The sequence below is a fragment of the Stegostoma tigrinum genome, chromosome 29, assembly GCF_030684315.1.
Source record: "Stegostoma tigrinum isolate sSteTig4 chromosome 29, sSteTig4.hap1, whole genome shotgun sequence".
In the NCBI taxonomy this organism is placed as follows: domain Eukaryota; kingdom Metazoa; phylum Chordata; class Chondrichthyes; order Orectolobiformes; family Stegostomatidae; genus Stegostoma; species Stegostoma tigrinum.
The window spans coordinates 38,514,379-38,537,833 of record NC_081382.1 but is presented as its reverse complement, the minus strand read 5'-3'; the positions used below and the strand labels follow the sequence as shown (position 1 = coordinate 38,537,833).

The 23,455-nt window shown below is 43.2% G+C and overlaps 1 protein-coding gene across 3 annotated transcripts in view; it reads left to right on the top strand.

Annotated features, from left to right (window-relative positions):
* The window catches only part of lhx3 (LIM homeobox 3), a 71,272-nt gene that overhangs the window by 8,560 nt on the left and 39,257 nt on the right, over positions 1-23,455 (top strand). For 2 of the 3 annotated variants that reach the window (XM_048558748.2, XM_048558749.2), the window contains exon 2: positions 6,085-6,256. In XM_048558748.2, the coding sequence (XP_048414705.1) occupies positions 6,085-6,256 (172 nt within the window). Of the gene's footprint in view, positions 1-5,174; positions 5,321-6,084; positions 6,257-23,455 lie in introns of those variants that run through there. The other variant, XM_048558750.2, reaches the window with a different exon arrangement.

Below are 23,455 nucleotides of genomic sequence, written 5' to 3'. Positions count from 1 at the left end.
GTGACAGGATAAGTCAATAAGACAACGGAGAGGTACTTTAAACTCGCTTCACAAATTCCCTTGTCTGAGAATTTAACTGTAAGGCGCTAACATCTAAAAACGATCTAGCTGACGAAGAGAAACGCAAAATGCTCCTACCAGTGTATTTTAAACGTCAGCCTGCCGTTAGTGTCTATGACAGTCCGTGTAAACCGACTGTTCATCGCTATGCATAGGCAAAGGATGCAGATTTCGTACAAAAAAAACATTTTGGCCTGCTGTGTTCATCCAGCTCTACACATTATTATCTCTGTTATTTTAAAAGCGCCGCTTTCTTTCCCTGCCGAGAAGAAGCTGTCGCGATGCAAGTGTTATGAGGAGAGTGGACAATCTTCGCCTCTGTAGCTCACAGAGAGTTTGCGGCTTGCACCGAACCAGTTCTAATCCAGGATTAATCCAGGAACATGCGGGAAACATAGCAAAAACAAAACTGGAATTTGCGCCTCACATTCCGATTGACGTCTATCCCAAGTAAGCAAAGGAATGGTGGGCACTAAACATTACCAGATTCACCAGTGAAACTTTCACTCTATATATTCATACAATGTAGGGCACTAGAAATAAGGCAGAGATAATTGGAGTTTAAAGCAATAACAGAAAGACCAGACGAAAAAAGGGAATTCTATTATAATCCGAGGGCCTGTTCGACAATGGACTGACCAATGCAGGCTTTAACTAAAGGAAATTACAACGTGAAGACAGCAAACCACCGACAATGCACCACTATATTTAATCGTGCAAATTATAGCTAACATGGAGCATACTTATTTCGTATTCTGTTTCACTGTATAGAAAAATCTATTCTTCATTGTTTAAAGCGAAACGCCTGTCGCCTCAAAATTCCAGCGGTAATTTTAGGGATTAACGCGCGTTTGATGTCATTGCAGTTCCCGACTCCGCAGATTTAATGTGACTCCCTTACTACTTGCATTGCAAACAGCCGATTAAGGCGCATCGTGTAAGTGGCCGTGTGTGTATCTCGTTCTCCCACTCTGATCCTCGCTCTCGCCGCTGTCCTGGTGACAGTTATTGGATGTCACTGGGAGGCAGTTTCTTGCTGCATAATTTATGAACGACTGGAACTGTCCCATGTTTGCCGAAGCCATCAGAGTGAACTGATGGATTGTCAAACCCTGAATTGGGACCCAAACCCGGAGCCTCTAGCTTTACAAATAGGGACACTACCGCCTGCGCCACAAGACATCCCCAGCCCTCCCCTCACAGCCGATTTCTGTATGATTGATGCTAGAGCTAGGCTAATAATGGGAGTCCAAATCCCACTTTAGATGTTTGCAAATTTCAATTGAGTTAATGGGTATTTCTTGTGGAAATTTGTCTGTGAAAGTGAGGATGGAATTGGCCCAGAAACGAACTACTTCATTAAAGCTGTGTAGATAGAAAACCCTAGGAGCAAATTACTGCAGAAACTGGAATCTGTACTGAAAACAAAAAAAAACTGGAGATCACATTGGGCCAGACAGCATCCGTGGAAAAAAAAGCAAGCTAACATTTCGAGTCTAAATGACTCTTCATCAGATAGGGAAACCTGTCGTCTTTGCTGGGTCCGGCTTATTCACGACTCTAGTCCCACACCGACTTGGTTGGCTGCTCTCTAAAATGGCCGGACATATCACTCAGTTGTCTCAAACAGACAGCACCAGGGTATATAGGGCGTCGAGCGAAAGCACATCCGTAGAATGAAGGAAAGCAGTAGGTGTGTGTGGGTGGGAGCTGCTGTTAAGCTAACCATCGAATTTGTTACTGGGATGTGAAAGACAATAAGGGAACAATAAGCGACTGCTGGACATGCACAAGGACAGCAGTGAATTGAGGGGAATGTAGGTTAGGTTATTTTATTTTTGGATTAGGATTATTCCACGGCACAACATCGTGGGCCGAAGGGCCTGAACTGTGCTGTATTTTTCTATGTTCTATGTTCTAACAGCTTGTCAGTGGGCGAGGTGCTCAGAAATAAAGGGGAGTTAATGCTAGTGCCTAAAAATTGCGGTCCACCTAAACAGAAGAGTCTCTGGCCTTCGGCTTTCTGACTGGCTGCTGCTATGACCCTTGACCCACCTGTCTTTTTTTTGTATCAAACCAGATCAGGTTCCACTTGAAACCGCTAAATGCAAAATTTTGCCTTTAACGGGTAATGAGCGGAGGGGACTGTCTCCGGAGGAATGCCTTAAGGGCTCGTTCTTTTGGTGAGGAGAACTAAATTGGTCTAGATATGATGTTAGCTTTGCTAGTTCCCCTTATTCTCCCCTATGAATCCGCCGATAATACCAACCCTATTACAAAAAGAGTCGCAGCCCTCTTCCCCAATATAATTAAAGAGGCTTCGCCCTGTTTGCTTGCTAAGTGTTCGTACCGGAAGTCACCATTCCGCCAATTCCCTCAAACCATTTGAAAGTCACAGTGCAACGTAAGGTTGTGGTTTGACTTCAGTTTCTCGGCTAGACCGGAGAGGGGCCAGATCTCAACGAGGCAGTGAACTGATTTGCATTAATTTATTTCCTTAAAATCGAATGGGGGGGAACGAAGTCTGATTGAGCTGTAATAAGTTCTGAGACATAGATAGGGAGAGCTCATTCATTCCCCCCCGACCCCACACCCTAGTATCAGAGATAATGGGAACAGCAGATGCTGGAGAATCCGAGATAACAGGGTGTGGAGCTGGATGAACACAGCAGGCCAAGCAGCTTTCCTGCTCCTAAGATGCTGCTTGGCCTGTTGTGTTCATCCAGCTCCACACTTTGTCATCTCGCATTCCCCTTAGTAGGATGATCAATAACATGGGGCCCAGTTTTAAGATAAGCAACAGGATGTTTAGAGGGGGCTGTGAGGAAATATGTTTTCACTTGGAACTCACCGCCTAAAAAGGTGGTAGAGACAGGAGCCCTCATAATTTTTCTGTATGTAGTTGAGCACTGGAATCGCCATGGCATACAAAACTGCCAGGCTCTGATACGGCAGAGGCATGGCCTTTCTCTGAGCCTGGAGGCCTGGATTTAGCCCCACCTGCTCCAAGCTTGTTTCATAACATTTCTGAGCAGACAGATTGGAAAGTATCTGCAAGGACACAGGCCTTCGATTACAGAAATCGAATTAGAATAGTCAGATGCTCGATGTCCAACATAGTTACGGTGGGCCGAATGTAATTTTCCCTGAGTTTGATGCTTTACTTTCTAAAAGTTAATTTCTCTGGACCATTTCAACCATCCCCACCTCTTTCACTCCCACAGATCCAACAGTCTCAAATCCACAAATTAGACAGAAGACAATGTACGCTCGTTTTATTGAAGTGCGAACTAAGACAGTAATATACATATGTTTGTTTTAAGATTTAAAAAAAAACGAAAGAACTGCGGATGCTGTAATCAGAGACAAAAGCAGAAATTGCTGGAAAAGTTCAGCAGGTCTGGCAGCATCTATAGAGAGAAATGAGAGTTAGCGTTTCGGATCGAGTGAACCCCTCCTCAGTTCTGAAGAAGGGTCACCGGACCGAAACGTTAACTCTTTTTCTCTCTCCACAGATGCTTCCAGACCTGCTGAGTTTCTCCAGCGATTTCTGATGTTTGTGAGTTTCAGGTCTGCAGCGTCCGCAGTTCTTTGTTTGATTATTATCTTCGACGATTCTATCCCGCATTCCCCTCTTCTTCCAAATCTCCATGTACTAATAAGAAAGAACAATTGTTTAAATAATTTAATGTAACGTACTATATAAGCCGTGTCTTTTTTGTGAACGTCTTTGTCTCGTAAAGGGGTATTAACAATATCAGGGATATTAAATCTTCCAATAAATGCCGCGCTCACGCGTGTGCACATAGACAGTTTCTAACCCTTCCAAACATTGTACTCAGGGTTTAAAACATTGCAAGCTTTGGAATGCCGATGCACAGCCGACCCTCCTAAATTTCTAAATGCGGTAGAACGCATATTGCCAGATAATGAATTGCACCGTAGATTTTAAATACCGTCTAATTCCTATCACGACAAACAACTCAGGTCTGCACACCGATGCAGTTATAAAGGGAGCTGTGTCCTTAATGCGTAGGAACCCTATCTCCTGTAATGAACGGGTTTTAATATTGCCTACACGCACTCTCTGGAAATCACATTTAATTTTAGAGAATCTCTCGAGGCCTTCCCTCAATATTAGTGATCTTTGACTCCAATCGGATACAAAACTCTCCGCAACATCGTTTAAATAACCCCCTCCGCGCTCTCCAAATTGAAATTAAAGCAGTAAAATAATAACAAACCCAATGTTTATAACCACCAGAACGACGGATGGCTGAATATTGTTGTGTATTGCCATTTGACTTCCAAAAAATCCAGAAGGTTCGCCGTTCCAAAATTAAATAGAGAAAAATTGATAAACATTTAGGCATTTCTAACAAATGCAGGTGCAGCCTGAAAGTATGAGATAAGGTTAAACAGGCTGTTGTTGAAATGGGAAGGAATTGAAGCGTTTAGTATATTTGATATGTAATTATATGTTGTATTTATTTGCTTTACCCATGAAACAGTTTAATCATATTATAATGTATTATAGACTATATATGTGATATATATATGTGTGTGGATATAGCCACTTGGCAAGTCCCTCCTAAGGAGTTGAATCTGGGCATCACTCAACAACACAGAACCAAAACTGGCCACGGATCTCGCTTTCACTTTGATAGGGCCAAGGTGCTGGAAGTGAGGTGGAGTCAACATTGCGTGGCGGAAGGTGCGGTCTACCTCTGCAGGGTGGCCGCTCGCCTTGCCGTTTGCTGACTGGCAGCTGTTGGAGGCTGCCAGACTCCAGTGATCCTTGACCCATCTACTCGGGATTTTTTGTTTTGTTTTGTTTTGGATATCCAATCAGCTCAGGTTCTCCTTGAAGGGATTCCGCTAAGAATCTCCCCTCATGGAGTAGCATTGTGACGACGACTGTATCTGGAGTGACACCTTCTCTTGGGTGGAAAGCTGGGCTGGTGTATACACAGGGTCGCGTTTACTCCACTCCTCCCTCTTATAACTCACCCCCACCCCACCCGCCTCTCTCCCGAGACTGCCCCTCCTACTCCACCCCCAAAACCCCCGGCCGTCACGCGTCCTAGTTGAGAGCCCAGCTGGAACATAAACAGAAAAGTGCTGGAGAAACTCGGCTCGTCTGAAAGCATCGGTGAAGAGAGAAAACAGAGTTAATATTTCGGGCCCAGTAGCCCTTCGTCAGCACTGATCACTGGATTCCGCCCGATTCCCTCAAAGGTCTTGAAGATCACAATGCAACGTAAGGTTATGTTTGATGTCCGTTTCTCCGTTAGGCCGGGAGGGGTCAGATCGAAACGAGACTACGACCAGATTTCTGTTTATACGCTGGATTTTAATTTATCTGCACCCTTCCAATCTCCCTCTCCTCTTCCAGCCCAGCAGATCGCCTCTAATTCGCGAATCAGTGAATGCTCCTTTACTTTAAAATCAAATTAGACGGCAACATTTTGTTTAGTGCCTATTTGGACGATTCTGAGGCTGAAGTCTACGTTTCTGAGACTCGTCTTTGAGGTATCTGCGCCTGTGTGCATATGGAGTGTCAACTCTGGAACCTAACTTTGATCGGCAAGTTCCGATTCCAAACTAAAAAAAGAATTACCGCAATCTCCCTACTTTGAAACCACACGACCCAGTTCTTGCAATAATTGGTTGGGTTCAGGACTTGCATTTCTTTCTGCTTTGTGTCCCAATGCGCTTGATGTCGTTTTAATATACACGTTACGCAGAAATTATGTGCCTGCATTATTTCGTTTGCATTCTGTATAATTCGTTGCCGCGTTCGCAGAGTCGCTCAAGGATCGGGGAATCTGGAGATGCGTCATTATTAGTATCGAAGTACGACTACTGTTGAGGGATTCGTTCTGTTTATTTTGAGCACACACACACACACACACACACACAAACACAGGAGTTCTCGTGTTTAGTTCTGAAGACATTTGTTTTAAATGTAAATATTGTACTGTGTGAATTGCCTGTACTAAACGGAGAGCGTTGTGTGTGCAGATATTCCACTGTGTGCCGGCTGCAATCAACATATCGTGGACAGATTTATTCTGAAGGTCCTGGACCGTCACTGGCACAGCAAGTGTTTAAAATGCGGCGACTGCCAGAAGCAACTGACGGAGAAATGCTTCAGCCGAGGGGATAGCGTTTACTGCAAGGAGGATTTCTTCAAGTAAGTACGATTTATCCTGCAACATGTCGCACGCACTCACGGACACATGCAAATCCGCACACATTCGCTCGCACACACTCTCCCAATCACTCGCAAACACAGACACAAACACACATTCGCACAGTTTCATTCACATGTACATAAACACGACACTCTCCGTCACACACGCACAGCTATATACAAGGATACACATACACACACGGACATACACAGGTAGAGAGATAGTAGGAACTGCAGATGCTGGAGGATCCGCGATAACAAGGTGTAGAGCTGGATGAACACAGCAGGCCAAGCAGCATCAGAGGAGCAGGAAAGCTGACGTTTCGGAGTAGAAACAGATTGACATACATTCACTCACACACAGACACAGGCTCACAAACACAGACAGTCACTGACAAACAAGTAAACATCCAAAGAGATACAGGCACACTCACGCACACACAGATGAGTACAAACACACACACACACACTCAAACATGCAGATACAAATGTACTTAGATATACACAGACACAAAGACGCAGACACACTCCCAGACATGTAGATGCAAGCACACGGCCACACACAGACAAACAGATATAAACACACTCAGGCACAAACACAGACACACGCAAACACATAAATGTCGACCAGGAGTAGGAAACGGTAAAATAGTTGACATCCCAGGCCGAAGCCTACAGAAAAGCCCTCAGCCTGTAGAATGGCAGCCTCTTTAAGCTACACGAACACAACAACCCAAATCAGGATCTCCAGGCAGATTATCTGAAATTCAGAGACGCAGTTTAAGGCACGAAATCCAAGGCTTTCATAAATGTAAAAAAAAACTCTAGACATGTTCTACGGGCTTGCTAATCTTTGAGGAGAGAGAAACGGTTTCGACGGTAAGGATCTTCCAGTAGAATACAATATTTCCAGCATCCTCTGCTTAGATTCTCGGTCTGTTGCTTTGGTGCATTATTTTTAGACTTCTTTAAGATAATTGAATATTTTTGGGAAAAAAAGAAAGTTTCTCAAATAGATGCTGTCTCCAATCTACTGAAACGCAGAACTACAGAAAGCCAGAATGTGGTTTGGGACAGGAAAAGCCTATTTCAATAAAATAATGCTAACCGAAGAAATAAAGAAGCTGGTGATAGAAATCTGAAAGAATAACAAGAATTGCTGGAAAAACAACGAGGATCTGGCTGCATCTGTGCAGAGAAAGCAGAGTTAACATTTCGGGTCCGGTGACACTTCAACGGACCTGGTGATTTGCCCCTTTACTGGGCAACGGTAATTGCATTAACCCCGACTCTGTATTTTTTAAATGCCCCGCTTTTATGCTTATCTGTTTTTAAAGCGTGAGGTGGGGTTTGCGATTTTGATGAGCCCGCAGTTCAGCGGCCTCTGAGTTAGAATCCTCGCCGACGGGACGCTGCACTGTCGCCAGGTCTCCGAGCCCTCTCAGGCCAATGTGAATAGAAACCTGATGATTCTGTTGCCAGGAGATCCCCCCGCCCACTCTGTGTCCTCGCTGTTGTGTAGCCCCCTGCGAACAGTACCTCAAGTTTACGACTGTCACAATGTTGTTTGCTGGACCTCTTCGAACAAATTGCGGTTGCTGCTGTAACAGTGAATGCAATTGAAAAGTGGCTGTTAAATACTAAGGGACGTCCCGGGGCCGCTAGCTAAAATCACTCTTCGTTTAACAAGAAAATCAGGACAATAGGACGAAATAACCAGAACACTGGATCCAACCAGTTAGACATATTCTGAACGCAAACAAATACATTTCGGACAAGGAGGGAGAATCAGGGAGGTTACCGAATTCCTACTTCTTCTAAAAAAAATTACATGCGGCTGAATGTTGAATCTGTTCGATTTAAGATTATTAGTTCCACCCAGACTCGTTCCCTACCAAGGATAATGCATCCCGACTGAGGAAGTAACGAGAACTCCCCAAAACTGACCGGGATAACGTTAAAATATGATTTTGAAAGATTTTTTGAGTTAAAACATTAGTGGTCCACATCCTTAAAAATGTACGTTAATTACAGATATGACCATACCTCTGTAAGTATGGCCAGACCTTGTAGTTTAATATTTCTTTATATTTAGATAAACATTGCATAATTTTATTTAGTTTTTGCATTATTTATAATTGTTTGTCATTATATTCGGCATCCTAATTCGTGTGCAGGACTTCCCAAAGAATTGTATCTGTGTAACACCAATAGCTATAACCTCGGCCTGCAGCAACTCTCCTGCTGAATTTAGGATTTCGAAAGTAATCGACCGCAAAATTGAGAGTTCGTTTCATGTCCGTGTGAGTATCGGTGAGACACACACACACGATCTGTATCCTCAGCACTTACACATCCAGTCAAGAGACTAAGCTTCTTATTTGTCCTTAAATTCCACCCCACCCCCGTACCCACCTCCCCCATTCCTTAGTTTTATTTTCTGATCCCAGAAGATTAATATCTCTTTTCTATCTTCTTGCTGGAAACAGAGATTGAAAGGCGAGGATTAGTCTTTCCAAATCCCCCATCCGCCGAACTGGGTCAGAGCTTTGACAAGCGGCGATGGTAGGAGACAGAGCTGGAGACCCTGGGCTTGGTTTTAAGAGACATTCACCGATTAGCGAATCGGCATGGGATTAGAACACGTTATAATTCTGCATAGATAATTAAAATGTTATTTTAAAGTAACAATGTACACTATCTACATAATTTAGTAACACCGTGTATACTTACTTAAATTAATAATTGCTTGAGTGGCCGCAGCTTTATAGCCGAAAACCTGCATTTTCTGTTTAGCGTCTTAAACATAAGTTTAAAAAGGGTCTCTATTGCATTTGAACAAATCGCTGGAGAAATAACAAGATATAGAACGTCGATTCAAAGAATGAATCTACTTTAACTCATTTAAAAATATAATGTCACAACCTTTGGATATTTTACTTTTCATGCTGTGGTAGTAAATTCCACTCAGAAAGAGGGATGTCTCCTGGCCAGATTAATTCCAATTCTATGGCTGAAGGTTGGACTTCAGGCGAGTTGGAGACAGATCAAAATTCAACCCAATCGTGCAATCCTGTCGGGGTGGTGAGAAATTCAGTTCCATTAGCATCTTCAACCAGATTTCAGTCTGTTTCATTGTCACTTCAGGAAGAAACTAATATCCTGAAGTAACTTTTATTTCAAAAAAGGGAATATTGTAGTGGAACGGAAACTTAGACAGGTTTGAAAATCTGAAATAAAAAAAACAGAAAGTGCTATAGGAACTCAGCGGGTCGGGCAACATCTGGAGAGAAAAACAGAGTTAACATTTCAATTCCAGTGACTCTTGGTCAGAACTTTTTTTTATCATAACTGTTATTTAATTATAATAAATAATAATGTTAGCCCTGAATCCATAATGATTTCCACTTACTCACTATTCGCCTGCAGCGAATTTAATTCTTATTTAAACATGTCGAATGCTAAAAGTCATTAAGGTATAGTGATATGAAGTATGTAGGACTTAAAGTCATTGGAAGGTGATAGACACTATTCAGGGATTGTAGCTTGCAATTATAACATACATCGACAAAAAAAGTCTACTTTTAGAAAAGTCTACATTTCTGCAGAAGGGTCTAGGCCCGAAACGTCAGCCTTCCTGCTCCTCTGACACTGCTTGTCCTGCCATTTCATCCAGCTCTGCACGATGTTATCTCAGATACTCCAGCATCTGCAATTCCTGCTATCTCTATTCTTAGACGCCGCGACAAATTACATTCAGGGCGGAGGTAGAACGATTGAGTTTTTTGAAACAGCTTACTCCTAAAAAAGGCTGTTATCAGTAGAAATAGTTCAGTAGCAGCTGAAACATCGATCAATAAATATTACCCCGCCTAAATATATTGGTAATACAGATAAAGTGGACGTGTTCTTTTTCGTGGGGGTGGGGAGCGGGTAGGTGGTGAAGTTGTAGGTCACGAAGCCTGACGAAGAAAATAATTTTGGGGAGTTCCTTGCACGAGATCGGATCCAAACATCGGAGATTACATGTGAACAGAGAGAGTAGCTCTGCTTTTATGTAATCATAGACTTCCCGTTTGCTGTTTTAAGACCGGCCGCCGCGTTATTTGTGAAAGTTAAAATTTTATAAATATAATTTTATAATTTATGATTTTGTTGATAGTATGCAGTAGTAATTCGGGTATTGAGGCAAATGGCACACGAAACAGTACAGAGATATAGCGCACTTTATTTTTAACTTAAGACGCCCCTCCTTCCTATTTTAAAATGATGATAATTTGAGGTTAGTTTATCACTTATTAGTAATATTCTATGTCAAGGTGCAAGGTGTCACAAAAGCAAAGAACTGTGGGCGCTGGGAATCTGAAACAAAAAGAGAAATTGCTGGAGAAACCCCGCAGGTCAGGCAGCATCTGTGGAAAGGCAACATAAAGTTACGGTCCAGAAACCATTGATAGAAGCTGCCAGACGTGCTTAAGTTTCTGCTTATATCTCGGATGTCACTCTCTAGACTGCGGCATTGTACAGAAGTCTGTACGTCAACTTCACTGCTTTTTTTTTACACAATTCACCTGGTAAACCGATAAACCGCTTTAAAAACAAAACAATGAGAAATTAATCAGAGTATGAAAAGTTCGGTAATTTGAACGGCTTCGAATCACAAGCCAGCCGATCCTACAGCGCACCCTCTGCTCACATCTAACTGTAATTTGGTCTTTACTGTGCACCGGTAAATAAATCCCAATATCTACTACATTTTGGGCGGAACGAATTCATCCCAAATCGAAGCGGGAAACGCTGTTAGCCGTGTTGAGGGTGTGGACATAGAGATTCGAGTCGACAAGCTACGGTCAACACTAGAAGTTGTAATGAGAGGAGGCGCTTTTGCAGGGGCTCTTACGAATCTCTGGTTTAAATGTGCGCTTCGCTCGAGTATATAATGCAAATCCTTGCCTTCCCTGTTGAGGTGTTAGGTTGGAGTTAGTTTTTTCCACCCGTATTTAAAATTCTGTGTTCGCTTGTAACACCTCGCACTGTGTGCCTTTTGTATCAGGAACTTGCCGGCCCGGACCTTAGCATAACATCACCACTAAGATTAGGAGGGACCGTGCGTTTTGCTTAATTATTCCGACCGATTCTCATCGAAACGAAAGCGGAATCTCAAACATTGTTCCCTGACATTTTGCATTTGCCAGCTTACTTATTCTAACTAGAAATGGTTAATAATAAACTAGCAACCAGGACAGGTGTGGTTTATGCTGGGAGAAGCAATCTAAAGTTTTCTTTTAACCATGTTCAGCCCAGCAACGCGTGGTCTGATAACGGAGCACTTAAAAAACTCAGACACCAAACGCAGCAATTCTAAACAGATTTGTATTTTTGTATATACACAGAAGAAGGTTCTTCATTGAGAAATATTGATAGCAGTTTTGGTCAAACCATTTTACAGGGACAAACCTGGTGTTTCACATGAAACAACAACATTGTTAATAATATTAAAAACGGTACTTTAGAATGTGGAAAACGTAATTACATTTAAAGAACACAAACGGACGAGTTTATAATGTAAGATGACAAGCTGGACGAACACAGCAGACCAAGCAGCATCAGAGGAGCAGGAAAGCTGAAATTTCGGCCTAGACCGCTCTGATGCTGCTTGGCCTGCTGTGTTCATCCAGCTCTACACCTTGTTATCTCAGATTCTCCAGCATCTGCAGTTCCTACTATCTCTGAAACGGGTTTATAAAAAGCTGTTTTGCACAAAGTAACAATGTGGTTACCACATACAAATTGATGCCTCACGTGCCCATTCTTCCCAGTATTAGAACATAGAACATAGAACAGTACAGCACAGAACAGGCCCTTCAGCCCACGATGTTGTGCCGACCATTGATCCTCATGTATGCACCCTCAAATTTCTGTGACCATATGCATGCCCAGCAGTCTCTTAAATGACCCCAATGACCTTGCTTCCACAACTGCTGCTGGCAACGCATTCCATGCTCTCAACTCTCTGTGTAAAGAACCCGCCTCTGACATCCCCTCTATACTTTCCTCCAACCAGCTTAAAACTATGACCCCTCGTGTTAGCCATTTCTGCCCTGGGAAGTATTGTTATCTGTTTATTTATCTTGGGAATGTGGTGGGACTAATGTTACTGATTTATACTCCAGAAGCCCAGGGGAAACACCAGGCCTTTGGTGAAATTTAAATTTATTTAAAATCTAGAATTAAAAAAGATCAGCAAATACTGACCGTGTAAACATTGTCCATTGTTATAAAATTTGTGAATCCTTACCTTTTCTGCATGCGCTACATGTGACTCCAAGCCCACAGCAATGTGGTCGAATTCTTAACTGCCCTCAAAAATGGTCGAGCAATGCCATGTTTCCTAGGCAATCCTGTGTAGCAATGTTCATATCCTATGAACAAATAAAAACACAGATCAGGGTTCTGCATTTATTTTCCTAGGCTGCATAGATACTTTGGCTACAAATCAATCTGTGTTAAAGGTGTGAGTGATAATGGGAACTGCAGATGCTGGAGAATCCAAGATAACAAAGTGTGGAGCTGGATGAACACAGCAGGCCAAGCAGCATCTCAGGAGCACAAAAGCTGATGTTTCGGGTGAAGGGTCTAGGCTCAAAATGTGCTCCTGAGATGCTGCCTGGCCTGCTGTGTTCATCCATCTCCACACTTTGTTATCTTGTGTTAAAGGTGTGTTTGTCACTCTCATTTTGTAACTGTCTGGCAACAGTTCTGATTAAAGTCCATCTCAACCTGGAACATTTACTCTGGGCTGAATCTTCAGTTGTGGAGAACATGTTTCATAGCAAGGCCAGATGTGAGAATCACTTTTGTTTGTAGGTGCAGTGGCTTTTGTCTTGTGATGGTGTTGGCAGCTTATTGGATATGCAAGCAGAAAGAGCACACAAAGAATATTGCTTATGGCCAGCAGGAAGTTACTGAATGCCTGCCATTACATCACAGGGTTGCTGGTCTGGGCAACACATTTAAAAGGATGCTAAGACAGTAATTCATTCCCTCCAAGCTGGGGCATCACTCTGTGCTACATCTCCTGGTCTTCATCCTCCCACTTGGTCTTACTGTTCAGGATGTCTTAGAGGAAGCAAGTGCCTCTGCTATTCAGCAATGCCTGGCTGCACGTTCTTTTCCAGGCTGTCCAGAAAAAGCAGGAGAACCTGTTCATTCAGGAATGATAGCAGGAGCTCCTCACTGGCCATTGGGACCTTCACCAGAGCCCAGGTGGAGTGCCAGAAGAAGCTGAATGATCCATTGCATTCCACAAGGGTAAGTAGTGACTCTGTGTCACTGCAAAGTGACAATCTTATGGGCATCAAGCAGTGCAGATACGAGGACTGCCAGAGAGGAGTTTGGGTTGCTGACCTCATCAACAGATGGAATAGCTGGTTTGAATATGTTGGGACACATCCATTATCTGAAAGTTGGTCCTTTTGATGGAAGTGTTGGTTTTAAATAAGTTGGGGTGGGGGTGTGGACAGGAGCTATCATAGCCATGCGTATGTATAATGTGGTTATGTATCAACTGGGGAGAGACTCAGTCATGTAGTCTGTCTATCTGCAGGAGAAGAACACTTACAGTGTACAATAACAGGAGTTGTCCCAAGATAAGAACCGCCCCTCTAAGGAGGAGGCCGTGAAAGTTGCTTGAGTGGAAAGGGACTGAACCTATATGAACAGCGAGACTGTAGACTCACAATAATCCTCCAAAGGTGCCTTCATTCTGCTGTGACCAGTGGGATTTCTTTGCTGAGAAAAGAGGTTGTGCGTTACATCAACTAATCCATTTTATTTTCCATGGTAGGTTCTGGAAGTTAGACCCCAAGAAGTGATAGCTTTTCTCCCAGCTTCCCCTCCAGTTTCACTTCAGTTTCCACCTCTAAAGAAAAAAAAGTCAGAATCCTCAGAGGATGCAATGTCATGGCATTCACTGACACTCTCCAGCATCACAGTTAAATTCACTTTAATGGGTGCACATTGTGAGTTGGGCTCAGGTTCACAGACTGTTGAGCTCCTCACTGATGTGCTCACAGCTGATGGAGGATATGACAGTCAAGGCCTCTGACTTGGAGAACAGTTAGACACCAGACATTTGCTGAACCCCATGCAGTTGAAAATCCTCTCGATGTGGTTGTAAAAGACCTGATGGAGATGGAATAATTGAGACTATGCACAGAAGAGAGCAAATGTTGGAGGAGTATTGTCATGGCTTTGGCATCTAAGCAGTTGGCTTCCTTCACATCAAGGGTTGCAATAGCCATGGGAGAGGTCGGCTGGCCTAACAGAGTATTCAGTGGCTACTGGATATACATTCACACCAGCACACCATTGTACTAGGCAAGAGTACAGTGCAGCAAGGGCTAGGCAAGAGGGGGATGAGACACCTTAACCTTTTTTTGATGGACCTTCTCCGTAAGGAATTTGGGAGCTGCCTTCATGCACTGAAAGGGTGGAAGAAATAACAGCAAAGCACCCTGGGTATTCATCACCAGACTCTCCAAGGGTAGCTTGCCTCTTGAGGACCTGTCTGCCAGTGACTACGTGATCTTGAGCAGATTGGGCTGAGGAGGGTGCACTGGCTGGAGTCCTGTAGGTCTTGGGCCACCAGAGGACACCCTCCAAGTTCATACCAGGCAATTGGGAATAGCAGCGAGCTGTGGATTTTGGGGTTGCATTCAGGTGTAGTTGTAGAAAACTAATCATTGACTTCAAAAAGAAAGGAGGAGAACACATCCCCATCTACATCAATGGAGAGGATGTTGAAAGGGTTGAAAGCGTCAAGTTCCTAAGAGTGATGACAAACAAAATCCTGTCCTGGACTTCACACGTACATGCTATGGTCAAGAAGGCACAACAATGCCTCTTCTTCTTCAGGCAGCTTCAGAAATTCGGAATGTTCATAAGGACACTCACTAACTTTTTTACAGATGCACTGTTGAAAACATACTATGGCAACTGCTCTGTGCAGGACCCTATCAAAGTACAGAAGGTTGTGAGCGCTGCCCAGATCATGGGCATCAACCTCCCATCCATGGACTCTATGTACACTTCTTGCTACCATGGAAAGATGACTAACATCAAAGACTGATCACACCCTTGTAATACTCTCCTACAACCTCTTCAATCATGCAGAAGATACAGAAACTTGAACACGTGCATGAACAGGTTCAAGAACAGCTTCTTCCTTGCTGTGATTCAACTGAGGAATGGATTCTCTAACTTCAGACAATGTTGATCTTGCTCTGTGTACCTCCTGTGCATTGTAACCTGCATGCCTCACGGTGTCTAAGCACCTTATTATCTGTGTGTCCTTGCTTACTGTGATCTGCCTGTACTGCTTGCAAATGAAGATTTTTGCTATAATTAGATACACGTGACTACTATAAATCAAATCAAAAAGAAAGTTAAGAAATTCTATGAACATAAATGTGGCATGGGTGGCAACTCACTGTGCACAAGGACCACACTTGTAAATATATCTTTAATTCCACTTCATTCGCTTATGTCGCTGTTTTGTCATGCAGTTAGCAACTTAAATGGTTGTGTACATTTAAGGACATTACTTTGAATTTTTAGTTAATTTTTGATGATGGAAGCCTATGGACATGCAAAGCATTGCATCATGTCATCCATAGTTATACTGACATGTGTAGGATTGAACCTTAGGCATCACGTGTGGCGATGTAGCAAAATAATGCATCATGCAAGCTATGTTCATCTGATTAATCCCATTCTGAGGATGCTGTCTGGTCAGTGCCTGAATCGTTGCATGTCTTTCTGGTGTTTGCATGAGAGAGTCCTTTGCAAGGCATTTCCCACATTTGAAGATTGTGTCAGTGCATGTATCTTTGCTACATTAAGATTACACTGGGGCTTCCAGCATTGCTTGCAAATAGACTTGTCTGTGCTAAGGGCCTGCAGTACTGTTCCTTTCAGTTGCTGGTGGTCATAGAGAGGTAGAGTGAACACAGTGTTGTTCCTGCTCTCACTAATGGTGGAATATAGTCTGAGAAGTACATTTGGAGCGTGTATCATCTCAGGTTGGGACATGCAAAGGATCACAACAATTGCGGATTTAACGTGAAAATGTAAAATTTAATGCAACCACCATAACATAAAAGCAACAAAACAAAATAAAACTTTTACACTCTTATGTCCTTTGATCTTCCCATAGACATTCTGGGCCTGTGGATTTCTGCTGTTTCCATGCTCTGCATGGTCTAGTATCGTCCGTGTCTCCCACCTCACCCCAGGTTCTCTTGGCTGTGCCAATTCCTTCATTCCTTCCCACTATGCCTTGGTCAGCAGAAGCTGCTTTTCAGTGCATCCATTTCCCAAACTTGCTCACAGAAAGAGACCTATGCATCAGGCATCAATGCCACTGTTTTTGGAGGATGGCTATAAAGAGTGGAATGTGCCTGAACAAGCTTCTCATCCAGTTGACTCACATTTGAGGTTGCCTCTTTGGTGAGCTACTCACCCCAACTCCAGCAAGTTAACTGACCTAACAGCTGCATGCCACCAATGAGTTGAGACTCTGCAGGCACATATAACTCATTTGTGGATGATTGGGAAGGGGAAATGAACGCAGGCAAGATTTTCATTTTTTGCAGCATGTATGAAAAGTAAATACGTGAGCATGTGAAAATTTTTTCTCACTCTTGCCATTGAAAAGTTTGATCCACTTTCAGACTTTCCTGAACATATTAGTTAAAGTCATCTTGCCTTTGAGAGGTTGACTATTGAGACATACAAAGGAGTTTCCCAGATTCTCTTGCTTCCTGCTCTCTGGGTGCAGCATAAGAATCCATCTTCTGTTTCCCTTTACAGATGTTGTCTGGTATGTTATGATTTCCAGAATTTGTTTTCAGCTTCTATTTCTGGTTTCCAGCATCTGTAATGCTTTGCTTTATATCTGGATGCAGCATTAACCTATCTATCTGCGTTCGATATGCTGTAATCAATCAGTACTGTACGGATTTATCAATTTTGTGTAGTATTGTTACTATTAATCTGGTACTGCATTTAATTAGCTATCTAGGTGGTTTGCTTATTGTCTCGCTCCCCAGTCATCCCATCAACAAAAAAGATAGATTTGGAATTTATAAAGCACTGTTCACAACTTCAGGATCTCCCAAAGCATTCTAAAACAATAAGATGTAGCACTTTTTAACGCAGGAAAATGTTGGCTAATTCAAACAGCCATCAGTCAACAAATCACATATTATAAGACCCTGTTAATTGTTTTATTTATTCATTGGACATGGATATCATTGGCTGGGTCAGCATTTATTGTTCATTCCTAGTCAGGAATGTGAGTGGCTTGGAAGGCGTCTTAGAGATGGTGGGTGTTCCCATGTATCTGCTGCCCTTGTCCATCTAGATAGTGGTGGTCAGACCTTGGAAGATGCTGTCCAATGAGCCTTGGTAAATTTCTGTAGTGCAGCTTGTAACAGTACACATTGCTACTACGGTGCATTGGTGACTGATAGGCTGGATGTGCCACCAATTAAGCAGGCTGCTTAGTCCTGGATGTGTAAATTTTTTGCTTATTGTTGGAGCTGCACTCATTCAGGCCGGTGGAGAGAATTCCATCACAATCCTTCCTAGTACCTTCTAGATAGTGGGCAGTCTTTGGGGAGTCAGGAGCTAAGTTACTTGCTGCAGGACTTTTAAAAATTCCTTTATAGGATGTGGATGTCACTCTCTAGGTCAGAATTAATTGCCCAAAGGACATTTGAGAATCAAATGTAGGTAGACCAGGTAAGGATTTCCTTCCTTAAAGGGGAACTAGTGAATCAGGTGGGTTTTCCCTCACCCATTAGGTGGTCAATATTAGACTTTTATACAAATCACCATCAGCCATGATGGGATTGAAATTGGGGCCCCTGCAACCCTACTTGGGTATCTGTACCAATAGTCTGGTGATACTACAACTAGGGCATCACCTCCCCCAGCACACCTCGCCTCTGATCTGTTTTTGTAACCAAAGTAACCAGGTAGATAGCCTAGGTCAGTTTCTGATCACTGGTAACCCTCAAAATATTGCAAGTTGTTGTTTGGCCAATATACATTAGTCACAGCACTGAGATAACTCCATATCCATCATACTACAGTAAGCCTTTATTTAAAGTGATAGTCACATTCCTCAAAAATACAACTTTAATTAAAACCATATGTTGTAAATAAGGTTTGCCCATCAAAACTAATTTTAAAAAACTTTGGTTAGGTTCTTCATAAACTATTTCATCAGAAAGAAAAATGTTATACTTTGAAATACACTTCAGTAGTATTTTTTTTAAAATTAGTAAATAAAATAACTTTTGAACCAAATGCATTTAAAATACAAAAGAAATGTAATAGCTTTCTACTTTGCTTCCCTCTCCCTGTCAATCCTGCTCACCATTTGTCCTGCTTCCAAAACTACCAGTTCACACTCATGCCATTTCTTAACCCTCCTCCTCACTGTGACCTTCTGGTTCACAGCCACTGCTACTCCTTGAGACTCCATCTCTTTCCCACTCTGCAGGCCAATGGCCCCTGTTGCTTCCTGACCACCCTCTCATCAAACTTTCTGATCCCCAAACTTTCTTGCTCACTGCTTCCCTCTTGTGACCTCTCAATGTGAACGAAAGCCCTGAAGATGAGTGGTGAAAGGCAGTTTCAACTGGCAGGGGTAAGTCATGATTGTGTAGTGAATGTAATGAGGTCAGCTAACTGGACATCATGCAATATGAGTTCCCTGATTGGGGTTGTTAACCTGGTCCCATCAGGGAGCCCTGGCTGACAGATAAAAAGACAAGTGCCAGAGATATTGACTTTCTAATAGCTGACACTGAAGAGGCAGTACTAAAGTCAAGGACTGTTAATGTGTAAATACAGGGTGTCTTGGTGACAGGATACCAGTCTCTGTGGGGTTATTTCAGGACACTTGGCAGTGAAAGGATGTTTCAGAAAGTGGTAGAGGACATGAACCAGAGGATTGGTATTGAAGGAAAGGGCCAGAGAGCAGGAGTGGCTGGTCCACAGTAATGGCTGTCAGGTTACATGGTCCTGAGCCTGACTTGTTACAATAAATGTTTAGGAAGAAACTTGTTTTGCTCAGTGAGCCCCACTGTTAATGTGAATTGACTTGAAACGGGGCAAAAAAAAGTGTCATATTAGATTCAGAATATTAACATCCACAGAAGCTGCCAGACCTGAGGACTGTCTCCAATCCTTTCTGCTATTATAACAAAAAAATAGGGAGTTACTGTAGTGTCACAGGATCATTTATATCCACCAAAGAAGGCAGCTGGGGTGCTGGGTTAATCTCGTATCCAAACAACATCACGTCTGACAGTGCAACACACCTTCAGTACTGCATTGGAGTGTCAGCCTAGATCTTTGTTCTTAAATCTCTGAAATGGAACTGAACCCACAATGTCCCAACTCAGATGTACTATCAGCAGGAGCTGACCACCCCATCCTTTCCCTATGGCACCCTCACATGCTGGTCTAAAGCTTGCAAACCTATCACCAAAAATATCCCTTTGCCATCAGTCACACTTCTGGTGGTACTGGGAAGGAGCATGTAAAATAGGATGGGTAGACAGCCCACCCCCAACCCACCTAATGCTGAACAGTCTTCAGGATATGTGGGAAGGCCAGGCCACCCACTGTTAGGTTTATTGAAGGCCTTAACTAGCCTAATGTGCCCACGGCTGTCATAATGTGAGTGGACTGTGGGAGCCAGAAGAAAATGGCCGACTTGCTATGTTGGCAGAGATAATGGGAACTGCAGGTGCTGGAGAATCCGAGATAACAAAGTGTGGAGCTGGATGAACACAGCAGGCCAAGCAGCATCTTAGGAGCACAAAAGCTGACGTTTTGGGCCTAGACCCTTCATCAGAAAAGGGTCTTGGCCTGCTGTGTTCATCCAGCTCCACACTTTGTTATCTCTTGCTATTTGGCAATTCTGTTTAAATGGCAGGAAAGCGTGATGGTAGTGACAGTGGGGTTGGGTGATGGCTGGCAGCACAATGTTTGGGGCTATTGTCCTGTCCATACCGGAGCCCCTTAAATTTTTGGCCCTCCAAACCCTGACCCCTCCAGGGTCCACAATATTTAGGCAGGGTCCTACCTCCCAGAGTCATATTATCTTCTTCAGGGGACTGAGTGTAATGTCAGCAATGTCCAGGACTGAGCTGTGGTACTGTTGCAACTACTTGGCTCTCAAGGCAGGATTTCCTTTCCCTGAGAGGTGGAGATCCCACTTTCAGCTAAGTAAGGCTGCCCCAGTATATGATTGCTGCAGATGGGGGGTAGATTAGTTCAGTTGGCTGGACAGTTGGTTTGCAAAGCACAGTGATACCAACAACATGAGTTCAACTCCCGTCACTAGCTGAGGTTACCAGGAAGGACTCTCCTTCTCAACCTCTGTTTGAGGTATGGTGACCCACATGTTAAATTGCCACCAGTCATCTCTCTCTCTCTCTCTCTCTAATGAGCGTGGTTTGGTAAGACGATGATGACACAACAACAATGACAATTGCGACAGAGCAACGTTTTATGTCGGTTTGTTGTTGACTGGCTTTTCTACCTGGGCACAAGCAACACCCTCAGAAAGTTAAAATCCAGTCCTTGTGTTTTTTACCACCTCCCTTCCCACTTTCCTGTGTCCCAGACACTACTTCTATGTGGATCAGTGATTTTCTTATGTTTCTGACCTTGAGCTTATAGTCACCTGTCCTTTTTGCACTCTGTCCCATTCCATAGTGGAATTTCTCTGTTCTTGGCCTTCTGCACTATTTCAATAGTGCTCGATCTTGATTGGAGAAACAGCATCTTGCCTTTCATTTTTAGACACTTTGTACCCTTATGAATTCTGTGTTGTGTTCAAACATGTTGGATATTGCCTCTTGTCCACATTTTTTCCTTTTTTTTTGAACCTTTGGATGACAGCTGTCAGTGATTTTTCAGCTTCTCACATTTACAGCGCTGCAAACAGATCTTTTGTTTCTTTATTTGTTCGCTGACCACCCACCATCATCCCATCTGTCATTGAAGCTCTCCTCCCTTCAAGCCTACTTCAGGTTTTCCCTTTTGTTTATTTTACCCATCCCCACATTCCCGGCCTCTGTACTAATTTGTAAACTATTGCCTGTCTGACCTTTTCCAGTTCTGTCAGGGACCTGAAATGTTAACTCTGTTTCTCTCTCCAGAAACTTTGCCAAAGTCTTTGACTACTTCCAATGTTTTCTGCTTTAATTTCAAATTCAAGCATACAGAGCATATTGCTTTTATGTTTATTTATCTGTAGTATTTTCCCTTTTGAACTATACCTATTATTCCAGCTAGTGTTGCAGCTACTTAGTTGTTTAGATCATTATTTACTTTGTCTGGGTACCTTATCGATTTAGCTATTTGTCTGGGGACAATATCTATTTAGTTATACGGTTATATGGAGCTCACTGAGTGAGATATTCTTTCATGTATCTGAGTACATCATGTCTGTCTGAATACAGTACCAATTTATTTCTCTGGGTACTGTAATTAATCTTTGTTACACCAGCCAGTTTCCTATTTGGATACGAGACAGATTTATAGATCACTGTCATGCATCTACTTATTTTTATTCATTCATAGGGTGTGAATGCTGCTGGCAAGGCTAGCACGAATGCCTATTATTTGTTCAGTTTTGAGAACTAAATGGTGAGCTGCCGCCTTGAACTGCTGCAGTCTGCACATTGATGTATTTCCACAGTGCTGTTGGATTTTGTCCTAGTGGTAGTGGAGAAACATGGATATTGCACCAAGTCAGAATGATCTGTGTGATCAGAGGGGAACTTGCAGGCAGTGGTGTTTGTGTGCAGTCACTTGCTGTCTATGACCATCTAGCTGGGGAACGTCAAGAATTTGAGATGGTTCTTTCAAAAATGTCTTTGTGAGTTACCGCAGTACATCTGGTCGCCCTATTATAGGAAAGATGTGGATGCTTTGGAGAGGGTTCAGAGGAGGTTTACCAGGATGCTGCCTGGACTGGAGGGCTTATCTTACGAAGAGAGGCTGACTGAGCTCGGTCTCTTTTCATTGGAGAAAAGGAGGAGGAGAGGGGACCTAATTGAGGTATACAAGATAATGAGAGGCATAGATAGAGTTGATAGCCAGAGACTATTTCCCAGGGCAGAAATGGCTAGCACGAGGGGTCATAGTTTTAAGCTGGTTGGAGGAAAGTATAGAGTGGATGTCAGAGGCAGGTTCTTTACACAGAGAGTTGTGAGAGCATGGAATGCGTTGCCAGCAGCAGTTGTGGAAGCAAGGTCATTGGGGTCATTTAAGAGACTGCTGGACATGCATATGGTCATAGAAATTTGAGGGTGCATACATGAGGATCAATGGTCGGCACAACATCGTGGGCTGAAGGGCCTGTTCTGTGCTGTACTGTTCTATGTTCTATGTTCTATCTTGTAGATGGTATACACAGCAGCCATGACATACCAGTGGTGGAAAATGTAAATGTTTAAAATAGTGCACAGGATGCCAATGAAGTGAATTGCTTTGCTCTAGTTAGTGTTGAAAGTTCTTTAGTGCTATTTACATCTCTTTGCATGCAAAAGTAAGCTGCATAATTAGCTGTGGCATTGGAAATGGAACCAAACACTGAGCAATCATCAATTAACATCCCTACTTCTGACCTTACGATGAAGGGAAGCTGTAGATGGTTCAGTCTATGGCACTACCCCGATAACTCCTGCAGTGATGTTCTGGAGCTGAGGTGATTGAACTTCAACAACAGCAACCATATTGCGGTCTATACAAGGTGTAGAGCTGAATGAACACAGCAGGCCAAGCAGCATCAGAGGAGCAGGAAAGCTGATGTTTCGGGCCTAGACTCTTCTTCAGAAGTGGGGGAGGGGGAGGAGGTTCTGAAATAAATAGGGAAAAATGGCGAGGAGAATAGAGGAGAAGATCCTTGGAGAGGAGACAGACAGGTCAAAGAGGCAGGGATGGAGCCAGTAAAGGCGAGTGTAGGCGGGGAGTAGGGAGGAGATAGGTCAGTCCAGGGAGGACGGACAGGTCAAGGGGGCTGGATGAGGTTAGTAGGTAGGAGAAGGGGTGCGGCTTGAGGTGGGAGGAGGGGATAGGTGGGAGGAAGGACAGGTTAGGGAGGTAGGG